Genomic DNA, 19,767 nt, shown 5'->3' with positions numbered 1-19,767 from the left:
TCAACTTGCCGCCATTGTCCTCACACAAAGGCCTTTGGTTGTGGCACTGTCTGCATTGCGTGTCCTCAGCCTTATAGCTGGAATGTGAGTTGGATATGAGAGTAACCTATAATACCTTTCATAGATTATAGATAATTATACATTAATTGGACATATATAGTTGATTAAAGGTTTACTTAGAAAGTCCTTTGAACAGTTTGTCCACTTGCATGGTTCAATTACCTATTATCAATATGGGATGCAACATTTATATTAGAACACATTACCTAAGATGACACAGGCACCTGACATCTTTCTAGCCACAAACCTTTTCAACATAAATTGAAATACCATTGACTTAATTGTCTAGGTTGGTTTATTGATGGACAAACACCAAAATTGCAGTTAGTTCTTGGCAGTATTGATACTCTTGAGTTAGGAGACTTAAAGGAAAATGCCTTTTAATGACTGTTGAGTGGTCTATATCATGAGCGTGTCATTAGTGTCAACTGCACAGCCCAGATGACCTGTTAAAGAACCTAATAAGACACCGATTGTGACAACAGAAAATGATGGTAAAGAGTAAAATAAGAATTTCCTCCTGTTTTATACATTTGTATTATATCTAGAAATCTAAGAAGACAAGGCAGACATTATTATATGATAAATCAATGTTTATCGATTCTATAAATACATTTATTGTAAATCTTCACTTTTGATCTAAATGTCACAGTTAAAATTGTAAGCATGTTTATAAAAACCTCCGCTCTATGATAGTGCATACAGATCTAACATTCAGTCATTGATAGGACCACCTTCTTGACTTTTTAACATAGAAAGAGCAGAAACTCCAATTCATAAATGTCAGGTTATACAGAATATTTTACCACAAATCCATAAAAAGTATCTGGTCAGCTCCTTCTGCTCTATAACATGCTTCCTGCATGCTCTATATTTTCAAGGTGACTACTTCCCATGAGGAAAAGTAATCAGTCACTGATAGGGCCCACCTCCTTGACTTCTCAACATAGAAAGAGCAGAAATTTTAATGGATAATGTAAGATTATGTCATATTGTTTTCCACACACTATACATCGATTTGCTCAGTTACTTGTGCACTTTAACATGCTGCTTGCAGATTGCACAACACTACCCATCTGACAGGCTCACTCTATCAGATAGGACAGACTTTCTTACATTGATTTTGTGCTTTTTACCATTTTCTTTACCATTCACACCCAAAATTAAAGGTAAAAAGTTTAGGTGTATAGGTTCTGGTAATGTTTATTAGCTTTGGCAAGGATGGTTTGTAGCCAAATGGTTTTTCCAAAGTCTACCACCCAATAGGTTCTTTTGCCCTCTGTAGATATAATGGGGAGCCTGTTGAGCTGTTTGACATACACTCTGTTAGCTTTCTTTCAGAAACAGTGCTACACTTGTCCACAGGTTATGTGTGGTATTACATCTCAGTTCCGTTAATTTCAGTGAAACTGATTTACAATACCATAGACAACCAGTACACAGGTTAATAACTACACCCATATATCTTTAGCAGTGCTTGGAGTGATTTCTGAGTGTCTCTGGTTGCTGCTGCATCCTCTGCATTTGTTTACTTGGTGTAACTTCCTGCTGTGCAGCTTCCTGTGTAGCTTCTACACTAGTTCCCTCTCACTCAGCCCCCCTCCTCTCTCACTCTTTTACACTCCCCCTTCCTGTCTCACTAGCTAAACTATCCCGCCCACTACTCACTCCTCCCCCTCTCTCTGTCTCACTAGCTAAGCTATCCCACCCATTACTAGCAGAGAGAAGGAGGGGAGCAGTTCCCGGATACAGGAAGGCTTGGTAAGTATGGATGGGGGGGGAAAGAGGAGAGTAATGGTGATGTTTTGTTTCAGAAGTGGTGAAACGGAATGTTACCAGATTATCAGAAAGTGTTCCTGGGGCTCCAGGGATATGGGTAATTTATAGATTTATTTTTTTTATGAAGTCAATTAGAAGTTAGTCGGAGGGAGGGGTTTAGTGTAAGGGTTAATTCTTAGCTTATACTGGAACAAACCCTTTAACTAATATAAGTAAATATATATATATATATATATATATATATATATATATATATATATAAATATATATCTTTTCTTATTAAAAAGTTAACTAGAGCATTTGCTGTCCTGATGTATAGAGCAGTGAGTAATGCATTCAGGCTCAAATCTGAGTATAGATAACAAGTTGTGTTTTGTACATATACAGATTTTTATTTTGTTTCTTGACCTTAAAAATAAAATATGGTTATGTAAATTACATTTGATGTAAGTTATGCTGGCGGGTACTATTTAGCTTCACTAATTGATGTAATTGTCGATACTAATGCCTAGAACCAGATCTGTTTCCATTCCATAATTAACTGACAATTAATTTATGATAGCTCATGTTGAGTTTCCTAGGTTGAATCTACTGTGTGTGAATGCTGGCAAATACTTAAAGAGTTTAGAACTCTTTCACTCTGAACTCAGATGCTCTTTGTTTTTCAGTAACTATATATTGATTTCTAATCTTGCTCATTTAAAGTAATAATATGATTTCATCTACGATATTCATGAATAATTGTTGAAGGAGTTAATAATGATATGAAGCTATCACCTAAAGCAGAGCAGGAAAACACATACAGTGGGGCAAAAAAGTATTTAGTCAGTCACCAATAGTGCAAGTTCCACCACTTAAAAAGATAAGAGGCGTCTGTAATTTACATCATAGGTAGACCTCAACTATGAGAGACAAAATGAGAAAACAAATCCAGAAAATCACATTGTCTGATTTTGTAAGAATTTTTTTTCAAATTATGGTGGAAAATAAGTATTTGGTCACCTACAAACAATCAAGATTTCTGGCTCTCACAGACCTGTAACTTCTTCTTTAAGAGTCTCCTCTTTCCTCCACTCATTACCTGTAGTAATGGCACCTGTTTAAACTTATCAGTATAAAAAGACACCTGTGCACACCCTCAAACAGTCAGATTCCAAACTCCACTATGGTGAAGACCAAAGAGCTGTCAAAGGACACCAGAAACAAAATTGTAGCCCTGCACCATGCTGGGAAGTCTGAATCTGCAATAGGCAACCAGCTTGGATTGAAGAAATCAACTGTGGGAGCAATAATTAGAAAATGGAAGACATACAAGACCACTGATAATCTCCCTCGATCTGGGGCTCCACGCAAAATCTCACCCCGTGGGGTCAAAATGATCACAAGAATGGTGAGCAAAAATCCCAGAACCACACGGGGGAACCTAGTGAATGAACTGCAGAGAGCTGGGACCAATGTAACAAAGCCTACCATCAGTAACACACTACGCCGCCAGGGACTCAGATCCTGCAGTGCCAGACGTGTCCCACTGCTTAAGCCAGTACATGTCCGGGCCCGTCTGAAGTTTGCTAGAGAGCATTTGGATGATCCAGAAGAGTATTGGGAGAATGTCCTATGGTCTTATGAAACCAAAGTGGAACTGTTTGGTAGAAACACAACTTTTCGTGTTTGGAGGAAAAAGAATACTGAGTTGCATCCATCAAACACCATACCTACTGTAAAGCATGGGGGTGGAAACATCATGCTTTGGTGCTGTTTCTCTGCAAAGGGGCCAGGACGACTGATCCGGGTACATGAAAGAATGAATGGGGCCATGTATTGTGAGATTTTGAGTGCAAACCTCCTTCCATCAGCAAGGGCATTGAAGATGAAACGTGGCTGGGTCTTTCAACATGACAATGATTCAAAGCACACTTCCAGGGCAACTAAGGAGTGGCTTTGTAAGAAGCATTTCAAGGTCCTGGAGTGGCCTAGCCAGTCTCCAGATCTCAACCCTATAGAAAACCTTTGGAGGGAGTTGAAAGTCCGTGTTGCCAAGCGACAGCCCCAAAACATCACTGCTCTAGAGGAGATCTGCATGGAGGAATGGGCCAACATACCAACAACAGTGTGTGCCAACCTTGTGAAGACTTACAGAAAACGTTTGACCTCTGTCATTGCCAACAAAGGATATAGAACAAAGTATTGAGATGAAATTTTGTTACTGACCAAATACTTATTTTCCACCATAATTTGCAAATAAATTCTTACAAAATCAGACAATGTGATTTTCTGGATTGGTTTTCTCATTTTTTCTCTCATAGTTGAGGTCTACCTATGATGTAAATTACAGACGCCTCTCATCTTTTTAAGTGGTGGAACTTGCACTATTGGTGACTGACTAATACTTTTTTGCCCCACTGTATACAGAATTCAGGAACATGACAGTATAAAGTGGAACTGGAATTAAAAAAGCTTGGTATTGTTATTTGTTAGAAAGTAGTTACATTTGCTTTGTGTTTGACCATTATAAATTATTATAATTGAAAGATTAAAGGGTTTATTTAGTCGTATTTAAATGAAACTATGTTGAGACTGCCATTTGCCTTTGTCTTTTATATTGTTCTGAGGCAGATGTTTTTGTATTATGGTACAAAAATGTTTTTTTCCCTTATAATGGGAACAGATGGCACACTTTTGGTTTGTATTGTAGCTATTAAATTGACTTTAATGTTTAAAAAAAATAAATATATAAAAAAATTCTTTCAAAATAAATGGAAAGTTGATAAAAGGATTTTTTTTTTACATTGAAGTCCATTTTGATGGATACAAATGGAAAGTGTTCTGTTTGTTTCTATTATATATTATATAATGGCTTTCGAGAAGGTTTTAAACAACACACATCATTATGATAGTGGACTTTAGTACTTCTTACGCCTAATTGAGTCCATTGTCATTCTGGCTTTGCTTCGGTCTTGTCTCCCTTCAGTGCCTCTTAATATTGATCATCAAGAATCTAAATACAAAGCAAAAATGTGTTCCAATCACGATATCTTGTTACATCTGTAAGATGCTCATAAATGTATAGGTTGTTTTGAATAAAGCTTGTAAAGGGATATTTCCATCTAGGCATATAACAACTGACTATGCCATAAATACTGTAAAGTCCGGGACACCTGTTCTGTAATCATAATGAGATAATAGATGGCTGTGCATCCATTCACTTGTATGGGGGAGCTGAAAATAGTTGAACAGGAAGCCTAATCAATATGAGGCCCTGGAGTAGTATCTGCATTTTATTGGGAATTTCTGGCATATTCTACAGAAACAACCATAAATGCCCATATGAATATACCCCTTTAACCCCTTAGCGACCCTTGACGTAACTGTACGTCATGGGTCGCATGGGGATGTATGGAGCGAGCTCACACGCTGAGCTCGCTCCATACACGGCAGATGCCGGCTGTATAATACAGCCAGGACCTGCCACTAACAGCAGCGGTCGGTGCCCGAGCCGATCGCTGCTGTTAACCCTTTACACACTGCGGTCAAACGTGACCGCAGTGTGTAAACGGCGCCGGCGGCATGGGCGCCGCCATGTTTCGCCGATCGCCGCCCTCCTGAACGTCACATGAGGGCGGTGATCGGTTGCTATGACAGCCGGAAGCCTATTGAAGGCTTCCAGTCTTGTCTCTGCACGAGATCTATTAGACGATGGCCAGAGGCATCGTCTAATAGAAGTGCTGCGATTCTGCTATTCACTGCAGTACTGTAGTATTGCAGTGAATAGTATGAGCGATCAGACCCCCTAGGTTTCAAGGTACCTAAGGGGTCTGATCATAAATGTAACAGAAGAAAAAAAAAAGTTTTTAAAAGTATTAAAAAAATAAAAAAAATATAAAAGTTCAAATCACCCCCCCTTTCCCTAGATTAGCTATAAAAGTAATTAAAGAACATTAAACATAAACATATTAGGTATCCCCGCGCTCCAAAATGCCCGAACTATTAGAATATTAAAACATTTATCCCGTACTGCGAACGGCGTAGCAGCAAAAAAATAAAAACCGCCAAAAAGCGTTTTTTTCAACACTTTGCCTCCTATAAAAAATTGAATAAAAAGTGATCAAACCATCAGATCTTTCCCCAAATGGTATCAATAGAAACGTCATCTTGTCCCGCATAAAAAGACACCACAACCAGCTCCATACATGGAAATATGAAAAAGTTACAGGTGTTAGAACATGATGACACAAAATTTTTTTTCTATTTTGCAAAGTTTATCATTTTTTTAAAAGTATCAAAACATTTCAAATACTATATAAATTTGGTATCACCGCGTTCGTACTGACACGTAGAACACAGGTAACATGTCATTTGTACCAAACAGTGAACGCTGTAAAAATTAAACCCATAAGAAAATGGCGCAAATGCATTTTTTCTCCAATTGCACCTCATTCTGAATTTTTTTCCAGCTTCCCAGTACATTGCACAGCATATTGAATGATGCCATTACAAAGTACAATTTGTCCCGCAAACAATAAGCCATCATGTGACTCTGTGAACTGAAAAATGAAAAAGTTATGGCTCTTGAAATGTGAGGAGGGAAAAACGAAAATGCGAAACCAAAAAATGGCCGGGTCCTTAAGGGGTTAAAGTGAGTTTCAAAATAGACTGGTGATACTAAATACTGGTATTTAGATGATGGCCACTAATAGGATCACCGGTTGTCACTTTTAATATTGGGCATGCTAACAAGTGCTATAAATCAATTGGAAGGGCTTAAAGGACAGTGTGACATGTATTCTGTATGGAATAATGAATCTCAAGAGGAAATAGTGTTTCCTGTTATTGTTTACAAAACAGACCACTTAGTCTTCTTCTAATTCTGTTTTGGAAACAAGAATCCGCTACTTTATCAACAACACAGCTCCCATATTAGCGAGATTATCTGTGTGAATGTCTTCATTCATTGCTTCAACAAGAGAATGGGATCTGTACATCTGTGGATTATTGGGGGAATTAAAGGAATGGTTTGCTGTAGATGAACCTTTGACTTGATAATGGTCACAGGTTGTCCTATTGTTGGGACCATCTTTACTAACCGGAAAAAAAGCTTGGCATAGTTCTCATGGAACTGAAGAGAGAAATATGCTCTTTGAATTATATCTCCAATTACCCAAGAAGCCTTGGTTCTCCTAAACCAGGGCTCAGCAAACTTTGGCTCTCCAGCTGCTGTGAAACTTCAACTCCCAACATGCTCCATTTACTTCCATGGGAGTTCATATACAGGTTGAGAAAACTCTATTAGACTGGGGCCACACACAGTGAATACACAGAAATTCTGCAGCACGTTCCTTTGCAACCTGCCATGGCAAAAACCACCTGATATTGGGTGATTTTATTTTATTATTTTTTTCTGCAGCTCACCTGTAGGTTTCTCTGTAGTACAAAGGAAAGGATTAAAGTCCTGGGTAACTTTCAGGTTTACAACATGCATGCATCAGTTTGTGCTGTCTGCCGTAATCCCAACATGTCAATGAGGTTTTGTTTAATCATTCACTATAATGTTACTGTAGATCACCTCCGTTTTGCTGCCAGCACGTTCATAGCAACTAACCCAATGTGATTATTGCCTAAGGAAATAATTTCTCACCTAGTACATTCCCAGCTATATCAATGGTGCCTCCTTGTGCTTATACGACTGATCTTGTACTCCTGTGTGTGATCTCTAATATGTGCTAACTCAGACCAGAAACCATTGTTAATTATGAGACATGTGGTACCCAAGAAGCTCCATAGACACAAGAAAAATTGAACAAGCGGTCTGTAGGACCCAAATGAATTGCTACAATGTAAAATTTTTCATTGGAGTTTGTCAAAACTAAACCTTGACCCATTCATTTCTATTTTATGATGTTGTAAAGGATGTTTACAAGAACACTGTCCCCTTAAATAACATACTAACCCTCAACACGTCCCGTCTAGCAGCTAAAATGACAATAGTCATACATCTGCATTGCTGAACCTTGATATATGGAGTCAATTTTTGGACTGAAGTTTTGACTTGAAGGGAGAATCATAAACAGTGTTGAAAGATTAATGTTGCTATTTAACAAGGTGACACCATTATCTCATGGTTCGTCTGGACTGGACTTTCTAAGCAGCACTGTTTATTTCATACTTGATGCAAAGAGTATTTACAGGGCTAGAGAACTGCAAATAGATTTGCCCGAGTAGACATTCTGATATTTCTCGTTTATCATGAGAAACTATGAAAATAAATACATGTAGAAGTCATGCTGAAACTTGTAGTTCAGCAGCATCTTGGCATTATGTTTTAGTCAGTAGACACAATTTGTTGTGGAAGAAACATACTGTGTGTGTATGTATGTGTGTGGGTAAGAGATATATATTGTGGGGAAGGTAGGTCGGTAGAAGTAATGGTGCGGACCCAACCAGATACAGGGACACAACTCTTGCAGCAAACCAGTTTATTCAAAAAGAACAGCAAAATAAATAAACGTTTATGTCAGGCACAAAAAGATGAGCAAAATAAAATACAGCCTTAACTTCGGCAAAACAGTAAGAAACATAATACTGCTCGTTTGGGCTGCTAACTAAACAGTAATAATAAGCTAATTATATGTGTGGTTTACTAACAACCACATGAACAAACAAATTAGCAGAATATTATCTCACCAGACTGAGATTATCAGGACAGACCCAGATGTTTCCTCTCACTCCCTTGATCTGCCCTGAAGTGCAGGCTCTTCAGCCTTTTATGGGCCAGTAGTGAGCCTATGACCATAACCTGGGCTGAAGCCTACTCTAGATCCACCCTGGACCACACATAGGTCAGAAATCTGGGGCTGATATAGTGGGACTCCAACACTCTACCTTTCACCTTGATGTACATAGATGTGTATGTATAAAAAGATGATAAAACAACCTCCATGGGCTTATAGATTTCATGAATGAGCTTGGGCGACAAAACGGACAAGAATAGGGCTCCAAACACAGCTGCATCATCAGGAGTTCAACACCTTACTTCGTTCTTCAAAAATGCTTCTTCAACAAGTTGCATCAAGAGCAGCTAGTGACGGCGCAATCCAAATCTTACACATGTGCAGTGAACCATCTTTATTCTCATCTTGCACCTCACTTGTTCAAGAAGAGAATATAGATTGTGCACAGCGCGTGTGCGAGATTTGGATCGCACCCTATGTCGTTAACTGCTCTTGACGCAACTAGTTGAAGAAGGGGCTGTTACTGAACGGATGCAAGACGTGGAATTCCTGATGACACGGCTGTGCTCGGAGCACAGGATAACGCCTCCTGTACTCCGTCAAAATTATTTGCATATGAAGAAAAATCAGGCTTGTTGAAAAACGCCTTTGTAAAGGCTTTTTGAAGATATGATTATTTAAGAAGCGATTTTAGCAATAATAGATTCCCACTAAATGGTCATACATTGCTCCTTTGTATTTACCTGATCAAACAATGATCATGTATAAGATTGGAAGTACATGATCACTGGATTGCAAAGTCTTCATAGAACAGAGAAGGCTCATGTCTAACATTCATGCACCCATGGCCAGAGATTTTTTTCAAGCAACCAGATATCTCAAGAATCATTGGTGTCAGTTGAACTGCTTTCTCAGAAGGTCACAAAAAGGCTGCATGATATTCTTACAGATGTTCCTAATGCAAAACTTTGTGTCCTCAAAGCTATTTAAGAATGACAGCTGTTCTTCCCAAATCTTATGAAACAGTTTGTTAACTTCTAAGTACATCCAAGTCCTTGGTGTTCTATAAGTTGTACCTGCTTCAGCAGTGGATAAAGAAATAGATAGATCTATATTAATATATACAAAATATTCCGTGGGTTATAAGTGTATTTCAACGCCTCTTGTCACAAGAAAATAAGAAGTGGGAGTAAACTTACTGTGACATTAATGGATATGTCTTTAATCGGCTTTTATGTTAAATGTTCTGCAATTTCAGAAGAGAACATGACTTAAGTGGTTAGCAAGAGATGCATGTTTGCATCTTGTAAGTGTTCGCTACATTACTTTTATGTGCTTAGCTCCTTGTGTACATTGTTTTCTGGTCTTTTCTTTATTCAGGGATATACTGTACTCACGCGGAATTGCATAATCTATCAGTTTATTAGCTATTGCCACTAAAACCTTTATTTTACTTGTATCTATTGTTACACCTTTATAAACTATAATAAATTGGCATTTAGAAAATTATATAGGATTTCTTATCTTCGCCTCCACATTTCAAAACCAGCAGTGCATTTTAAGCAGGCACTGTCAATTTAACACGTTTTATATAAATGAATAGTACAGGTGATTCTAGGAAACTTTGTAATGTATCTTATCAGAGACAAATGCATCTTTCTACTCTTATCAGACTTTGTTTTCCCTCCCACTGCTAAAATGACTTTCATTGTCAAATTCTCTGTCCTATTGCCTTGAGACAGAGTACAGGTCACATGACTCAGATGGCTTATGTATATAGAAGTCTATAGCAAGGAGAGGAGTGAGCAGGAAGTGCAATAGATAACAGGAGAAGCCAGCCAGTACTTCTCTATATATGTCCTGCGCACAGATTACTTTTTGCAGTGTATCACAACGAGTCTTTACCCACCAGTACAAAGATCAGGGCTTTGTATAAGTCTTGAGTTGCTTTACATCAGACTCTTAAAATCACATTGTGCACAATGTAAATGTTGTGCTGTGATCGGAAAGGACTGCCACCAAACATGTCACCAAATAGAAAACATACAAATGTTCAAAGTTACAAGATGCCAAACCTAAGCAGGGGCCATACAGTGGCTCAGTGTTTAGCACTGCAGCCTTGCAGTGCTGGGGTCCTGGTGTTCAAATCCTGCCAAGGGCAAAAAAACCATCTGAAAGTAGTTTGTATGTTCTCCCCGTATTTGCATGGATTTCCATCCCATATTCTAAAAAAGACATACAGATAGGGAAAAAAATGTACATTGTGTGCTCTATGTGGGGCTCACAATCTACATTTAAAAAAAAAAAAAGATGCCAAACCTAATCCATGAAAAACAACTCCACATCTTTATCTTTCCTTTACAGTAGGCATTCTTCATGGTAATAAGAATTTTTGGCATCTTTCAAACCCTAATGTAGGAAAGTTTAGGAAAGGCTAAATAAATGTATTTGTTTTCTGAGCATCTCCCTACAGTGCATGGTACAGAGATTATACTGTATGTACAGTAGGTAGAACGTCTTAGTGCTTAGATCTTATTTTCTAAAAACTGCTGAACTGATTTAATTTTGTTTGGAATCCCTTGTGTATCCTTTCATAGTACAAAACATGACTGCAGAGAACTAGTTGTACTTTTGTGTAATGTAAGCATGTTGTATCATTTGTGTTTTGTTCATTTGCACAGACCATTGGGTATGTAAGTAGCCTTTAGCTTCTGAAAGGTCACTTTTGTTTTGATTAATAAATCTTGCATTTCTTCTTTATTATGTAATGAGATGATTTATAAATCTTTGTATGTGTTACTAATGTACCATGAGAAAAGAAAATTGCTAATTCTGATCCTTTATTTCCGGACTAATATCCCACATTTCCTAAACAAAATGTATTGTTATCTTCTGTTTGGATTGCCTTCATTCCTTTGGCTTTTCTGGCTTTATGTGAGATCTTCTGCTGTTCTGTAATCTTCTATTAAATACCTTTTTGGTGGATTTTATGCTTCCATTAACATAAAAGTAAAGTAATCCCTTTGTCTTTTTACTGTATCCATTAAATCTGTATTATTTTTCTGATGTGATCCTTTGTTTTCCTTTGTAATTCTTCATAGTTTCGCATACAGTAGCAAGAGTCATGGAGATACAACATTGGTGTTGAACATGACAACCAATCTTGTGCTTTCTTTTACTTTGCACCGTTCATTGGCAGTAGAAATCTACCCTCTTTGAATGGTTGATCTCAACCACCAGCATTATAGAGCACAAGAAAAATATTTCAATTTCTTTTGTAGGTTTCTCCCCATCTACAGAGGTCCAAGCCACACTTATAAAGTGCAGAGACTGACAGAGTTCACCTGCTACAACTTTAGAATCCAGGCTGTGAATGATGCTGGAGAAGGTCCATTTTCTGACATCTACACATTCAGTACAACCAAATCAGTGCCACCAACCATTAAAGGTGAGTTGTCTATTTACTGCAAATTAAGAGACCCAATGTAGTGGTTGAACAAATAGCTGGGCCCTGGTAGGAGAATGTTAACTATCTTCAATGACTAGACGTCCTTAGTAACACATTGGATGCTCTTTGTAAACCGTCTCTCAACTTAACCATGGAAAAGGTAAGGAGCAGACCTTGGTAAATTGGTGCCTGATATTTTAAAATATGTTTTTCATATAGTACTAATATGTCAAATGGTTTGAGAAGTGGTAGCCTGGATGTTGAAATACTTGCTGAGCACTAAAACAAAAAAATGAAGCTGAGCACTTTTGTCAGAAGTTTTTTTTTTTCACAATGATATCTTTAAAAATTTCGAGCAGTATTACTTCATATCCTGATGCCAGGCAAAACTTGATATGGATCTTCTACTGTATGGTTGACTTTCCACATACATTCAAATCCTATAATCTAAATTATCTATTTTAGAAGTCAATTTCAACTTTTATTCAAAAATGTCTTGTCTAGCTCTACCTGGTTTTATGGTAAAATATTGTTATGTGTTAAATACAGTGTTTCTACCAGTATCCTATCCATACCTATCCACCTTACCTAAAATAATTAGATATACAAAGCTGATAGCAATGCACCAGCCAATGATCACAATAGAAGCATTGACCAATACTGTATATAATGACTGTATATTCTAAGTGCAGACTACCTAAATTGTCATTGTTATTGCGGTTGCATGTTCAGCAGGTTGGTTGCTGAAAGCTAACCTCAATGAGTCTTCTTCAATGCATGATGCAGTATGCAAAGTGCCATTTCCAAAAAGCTATTCTGCATCTAAATATAGAGTGTACCTGCTTACGGTAACATGTCATTGTGTCCCTCAAAGGGGTTGCTCAAAAAAAAAAAAAAAAGAATAGACAGACATCAATGACCATTTTAATGCTAAAGTTGATATTTGGATAACTGGTTGGTAATTTTTGCATTGGCCACATGTTCACCTACAACCTTGTTTCTCATAAATAAATTGCTATCACTTTATGATTATTATTGGCATCCTTGCTGCAGTTAAGTTGAGATTTTATCATATATACTGTGTGTTATATATATATATATATATATATATATATATATATATACACTCACCGGCCACTTTATTAGGTACACCTGTCCAACTGCTCGTTAACACTTAATTTCTAATCAGCCAATCACATGGCGGCAACTCAGTGCATTTAGGCATGTAGACATGGTCAAGACAATCTCCTGCAGTTCAAACCGAGCATCAGTATGGGGAAGAAAGGTGATTTGAGTGCCTTTGAACGTGGCATGGTTGTTGGTGCCAGAAAGGCTGGTCTGAGTATTTCAGAAACTGCTGATCTACTGGGATTTTCACGCACAACCATCTCTAGGGTTTACAGAGAATGGTCCGAAAAAGAAAAAACATCCAGTGAGCGGCAGTTCTGTGGGCGGAAATGCGTTGTTGATGCCAGAGGTCAGAGGAGAATGGCCAGACTGGTTCGAGCTGATAGAAAGGCAACAGTGACTCAAATAGCCACCCGTTACAACCAAGGTAGCCAGAAGAGCATCTCTGAACGCACAGTACGTCGAACTTTGAGGCAGATGGGCTACAGCAGCAGAAGACCACACCGGGTGTCACTCCTTTCAGCTAAGAACAGGAAACTGAGGCTACAATTTGCACAAGCTCATCGAAATTGGACAATTGAAGATTGGAAAAACGTTGCCTGGTCTGATGAGTCTCGATTTCTGCTGCGACATTCGGATGGTAGGGTCAGAATTTGGCGTCAACAACATGAAAGCATGGATCCATCCTGCCTTGTATCAACGGTTCAGGCTGGTGGTGGTGGTGTCATGGTGTGGGGAATATTTTCTTGGCACTTTTTGGGCCCCTTGGTACCAATTGAGCATCGTTGCAACGCCAAAGCCTACCTGAGTATTGTTGCTGACCATGTCCATCCCTTTATGACCACAATGTACCCAACATCTGATGGCTACTTTCAGCAGGATAATGCGCCATGTCATAAAGCTGGAATCATCTCAGACTGGTTTCTTGAACATGACAATGAGTTCACTGTACTCCAATGGCCTCCACAGTCACCAGATCTCAATCCAATAGAGCATCTTTGGGATGTGGTGGAACGGGAGATTCGCATCATGGATGTGCAGCCGACAAATCTGCGGCAACTGTGTGATGCCATCATGTCAATATGGACCAAAATCTCTGAGGAAAGCTTCCAGGACCTTGTTGAATCTATGCCACGAAGAATTGAGGCAGTTCTGAAGGCAAAAGGGGGTCCAACCCGTTACTAGCATGGTGTACCTAATAAAGTGGGCGGTGAGTGTATGATATATATATATATATATATATATATATATATATATATTGTGGTGGGAGTAGGTTCAGCAGTAGCAGCAGCAGACGCACACAGCCAGAGACAGACACAAAAATCGGGTTCAAACAGGTTTTGTTCTATACATTTATTTTGCAAAAACTGACAGAAAATAAACAAGCCTTAACTTCAGGCACAAAACAATAACATAAATCCTGCTTGTCTGAGCTGCTAACTAAACAAAGAAACTCTAACTCTACGTGTGGCTAGCTACAGGCACACGGAAAACACAAAAGGAAAAAACAAAGGTAACAGTTCACACTGGTCTCTCACCAGTTGTCCGGATCTTAGGACAGAACCCCACTCCTCCTCACTCTCCCTCAGGAACTGCTCAGGACTGAGGTCTTGACTTGAGGTCTCCCACATGTGCTGGAAGGCTCCTTTCTGCAATAGGATAAGAAGTGGGTAACACAGAAAGGCCTTCTCATGGCTGAGGTTTTGTTACAGACCTGTGTTGTGACCTCACTCACCATACAAAAAGTGAGGAATCTGGGGGAGATATAGCAACCTTCCAGAACTTTATCTGTCACCTTCTCACCATATATTTATATATGCAGTGCATAAATATTTATTTTCTGTCTAATTAATATTTTTATTTCAGCTCCTCGTGTAACACAATTGGAAGGAAACACATGTGAAATTGCCTGGGAGACAGTATCACCTATGAGGGGAGATCCAATTGGATACATTTTACAAGTACAGGTTGGTCGAGAATCCGAATATAAACAGGTAAGTAAAATTCATAGAAGCATTTTTATCTTTTTGGATTAGTGACTAGAGATGAGCGAACAGTGTTCTATCGAACTCATGTTCGATCGGATATTAGGCTGTTCAGCATGTTCGAATCGAATCGAACACCGCGTGGTAAAGTGCGCCATTACTCGATTCCCCTCCCACCTTCCCTGGCGCCTTTTTTGCTCCAATAACAGCGCAGGGTAGGTGGGACAGGAACTACGACACCGGTGACGTTGAAAAAAGTAGGCAAAACCCATTGGCTGCCGAAAACATGTGACCTCTAATTTAAAAGAACAGCGACGCCCAGCTTCGCGTCATTCTGAGCTTGCAATTCACCGGGGACGGAGGTTTCCGTCCAGTTAGCTAGGGGTTAGATTCTGGGTAGGCAGGGACAGGCTAGGATAGGAAGGAGAAGACAACCACAACAGCTCTTGTAAGAGCTAAATTCCAGGGAGAAGCTTGTCAGTGTAACGTGGCACTGACGGGCTCAATCGCCGCAACCCAGCTTTCCGCGGATCCTGAATGGAATACACTGACAGTGTATTCCCGTATACCCGATATATACCCCCGATACCCGTTCCAACGGTGTGCCCCCCCACCTTCACCCCAGAAATACCCTGCAAGTCCCCTAGCAATAGAATTGGGGCTATATACACCCACTATTTTTGCTACTGCCATATAGTGCCATTGTCTCACTGGGAATTCAAAGAATATATTGGGCTTACATATAACTTCAATTCCAGGGAGAAGCTTGTCAGTGTAACGTGGCACTGACGGGCTCAATCGCCGCAACCCAGCTTTCCCAGGATCCTGAATGGAACACACTGACAGTGTATTCCCGTATACCCCATATATACACCCCAAATCCCCGTTCCAACGGTGTGCCCCCCCACCTTCACCTCAGAAATACCCTGCAAGTCCCCTAGCAATAGAATTGGGGCTATATACACCCACTATTTTTGCTACTGGTATATAGTGCCATTGTCTGACTGGGAATTCAAAGAATATATTGGGGTTACGTGCACTCACAATTTTTGCTACTGGTATATAGTGCCATTGTCTGACTGGGAATTCAAAGAATATATTGGGGTTACGTGCACCCACAATTTTTGCTACTGGTATATAGTGCCATTGTCTGACTGGGAATTCAAAGAATATATGGGGGTTATGTGCACCCACAATTTTTGCTACTGCTATACAGTGCCATTGTCTCACTGGGAATTCAAAGAATATATTGGGGTTATGTGCACCCACAATTTTTGCTACTGGTATATAGTGCCATTGTCTGACTGGGAATTCAAAGAATATATGGGGGTTACGTGCACCCACAATTTTTGCTACTGCTATACAGTGCCATTGTCTCACTGGGAATTCAAAGAATATATTGGGGTTACGTGCACCCACAATTTTTGCTACTGGTATATAGTGCCATTGTCTGACTGGGAATTCAAAGAATATATGTGGGTTACGTGCACCCACAATTTTTGCTACTGCTATACAGTGCCATTGTCTCACTGGGAATTCAAAGAATATATTGGGGTTACAAATACCCTCATTTCTTGCTACTGCCATATAGTGCCAGTTTCTGACTGGTAATTCAAAGAATATATTGGGGTTACGTGCACCCACAATTTTTGCTACTGGTATATAGTGCCATTGTCTCACTGGGAATTCAAAGAATATATGGGGGTTACGTGCACCCACAATTTTTGCTACTGCTATACAGTGCCATTGTCTCACTGGGAATTCAAAGAATATATTGGGGTTACGTGCACCCACAATTTTTGCTACTGGTAGATAGTGCCATTGTCTCACTGGGAATTCAAAGAATATATGGGGGTTATGTGCACCCACAATTTTTGCTACTGGTATATAGTGCCATTGTCTGACTGGGAATTCAAAGAATGTATTGGGGTTACGTGCACCCACAATTTTTGCTACTGGTATATAGTGCCATTGTCTCACTGGGAATTCAAAGAATATATTGGGGTTACGTGCACCCACAATTTTTGCTACTGGTATACAGTGCCATTGTCTGACTGGGAATTCAAAGAATATATTGGGGTTACAAATACCCTCATTTCTTGCTACTGGTATATAGTGCCATTGTCTGACTGGGAATTCAAAGAATATATGGGGGTTACGTGCACCCACAATTTTTGCTACTGCTATACAGTGCCATTGTCTCACTGGGAATTCAAAGAATATATTGGGGTTATGTGCACCCACAATTTTTGCTACTGGTATATAGTGCCATTGTCTGACTGGGAATTCAAAGAATATATTGGGGTTACAAATACCCTCATTTCTTGCTACTGCCATATAGTGCCAGTTTCTGACTGGTAATTCAAAGAATATATTGGGGTTACGTGCACCCACAATTTTTGCTACTGGTATATAGTGCCATTGTCTGACTGGGAATTCAAAGAATATATTGGGGTTACGTGCACCCACAATTTTTGCTACTGGTATATAGTGCCATTGTCTGACTGGGAATTCAAAGAATATATTGGGGTTACAAATACCCTCATTTCTTGCTACTGCCATATAGTGCCAGTTTCTGACTGGGAATTCAAAGAATATATGGGGGTTACGTGCACCCACAATTTTTGCTACTGGTATATAGTGCCATTGTCTGACTGGGAATTCAAAGAATATATGGGGGTTATGTGCACCCACAATTTTTGCTACTGGTATACAGTGCCATTGTCTCACTGGGAATTCAAAGAATATATTGGGGTTATGTGCACCCACAATTTTTGCTACTGCTATATAGTGCCAGTTTCTGACTGGTAATTCAAAGAATATATTGGGGTTACGTGCACCCACAATTTTTGCTACTGGTATATAGTGCCATTGTCTGACTGGGAATTCAAAGAATATATGGGGGTTACGTGCACCCACAATTTTTGCTACTGGTATATAGTGCCATTGTCTCACTGGGAATTCAAAGAATATATGGGGGTTATGTGCACCCACAATTTTTGCTACTGGTATACAGTGCCATTGTCTCACTGGGAATTCAAAGAATATATTGGGGTTACGTGCACCCACAATTTTTGCTACTGCTATACAGTGCCATTGTCTCACTGGGAATTCAAAGAATATATTGGGGTTACGTGCACCCACAATTTTTGCTACTTGTATATAGTGCCATTGTCTCACTGGGAATTCAAAGAATATATTGGGCTTACATATAACTTCAATTCCAGGGAGAAGCTTGTCAGTGTAACGTGGCACTGACGGGCTCAATCGCCGCAACCCAGCTTTCCCAGGATCCTGAATGGAACACACTGACAGTGTATTCCCGTATACCCCATATATACACCCCAAATCCCCGTTCCAACGGTGTGCCCCCCCACCTTCACCTCAGAAATACCCTGCAAGTCCCCTAGCAATAGAATTGGGGCTATATACACCCACTATTTTTGCTACTGGTATATAGTGCCATTGTCTGACTGGGAATTCAAAGAATATATTGGGGTTACGTGCACTCACAATTTTTGCTACTGGTATATAGTGCCATTGTCTGACTGGGAATTCAAAGAATATATTGGGGTTACGTGCACCCACAATTTTTGCTACTGGTATATAGTGCCATTGTCTGACTGGGAATTCAAAGAATATATGGGGGTTATGTGCACCCACAATTTTTGCTACTGCTATACAGTGCCATTGTCTCACTGGGAATTCAAAGAATATATTGGGGTTATGTGCACCCACAATTTTTGCTACTGGTATATAGTGCCATTGTCTGACTGGGAATTCAAAGAATATATGGGGGTTACGTGCACCCACAATTTTTGCTACTGCTATACAGTGCCATTGTCTCACTGGGAATTCAAAGAATATATTGGGGTTACGTGCACCCACAATTTTTGCTACTGGTATATAGTGCCATTGTCTGACTGGGAATTCAAAGAATATATGTGGGTTACGTGCACCCACAATTTTTGCTACTGCTATACAGTGCCATTGTCTCACTGGGAATTCAAAGAATATATTGGGGTTATGTGCACCCACAATTTTTGCTACTGGTATATAGTGCCATTGTCTGACTGGGAATTCAAAGAATATATTGGGGTTACAAATACCCTCATTTCTTGCTACTGCCATATAGTGCCAGTTTCTGACTGGTAATTCAAAGAATATATTGGGGTTACGTGCACCCACAATTTTTGCTACTGGTATATAGTGCCATTGTCTGACTGGGAATTCAAAGAATATATTGGGGTTACAAATACCCTCATTTCTTGCTACTGGTATATAGTGCCATTGTCTGACTGGGAATTCAAAGAATATATTGGGGTTACGTGCACCCACAATTTTTGCTACTGGTATATAGTGCCATTGTCTCACTGGGAATTCAAAGAATATATTGGGGTTATGTGCACCCACAATTTTTGCTACTGCTATATAGTGCCAGTTTCTGACTGGTAATTCAAAGAATATATTGGGGTTACGTGCACCCACAATTTTTGCTACTGGTATATAGTGCCATTGTCTGACTGGGAATTCAAAGAATATATGGGGGTTACGTGCACCCACAATTTTTGCTACTGCTATACAGTGCCATTGTCTCACTGGGAATTCAAAGAATATATTGGGGTTACGTGCACCCACAATT

General features: G+C 39.4%; 1 protein-coding gene across 2 annotated transcripts in view; it reads left to right on the top strand.

The window, feature by feature from the left end:
- The window catches only part of FNDC3B (fibronectin type III domain containing 3B), a 250,420-nt gene that overhangs the window by 209,171 nt on the left and 21,482 nt on the right, over window positions 1–19,767 (top strand). For both annotated transcript variants that reach the window (XM_075268668.1, XM_075268667.1), the window contains exons 24-25: window positions 11,846–12,012; window positions 15,007–15,134. In XM_075268668.1, coding sequence (XP_075124769.1) covers window positions 11,846–12,012; window positions 15,007–15,134 — 295 coding nt within the window. The remainder of the gene's footprint in view (window positions 1–11,845; window positions 12,013–15,006; window positions 15,135–19,767) is intronic.

This window comes from Leptodactylus fuscus, chromosome 3 (genome assembly GCF_031893055.1).
Source record: "Leptodactylus fuscus isolate aLepFus1 chromosome 3, aLepFus1.hap2, whole genome shotgun sequence".
Classification (NCBI taxonomy): Eukaryota; Metazoa; Chordata; class Amphibia; order Anura; family Leptodactylidae; genus Leptodactylus; species Leptodactylus fuscus.
Note: the sequence above shows the minus strand (reverse complement) of the source record. Positions and strands in the feature narration are given on the sequence as shown.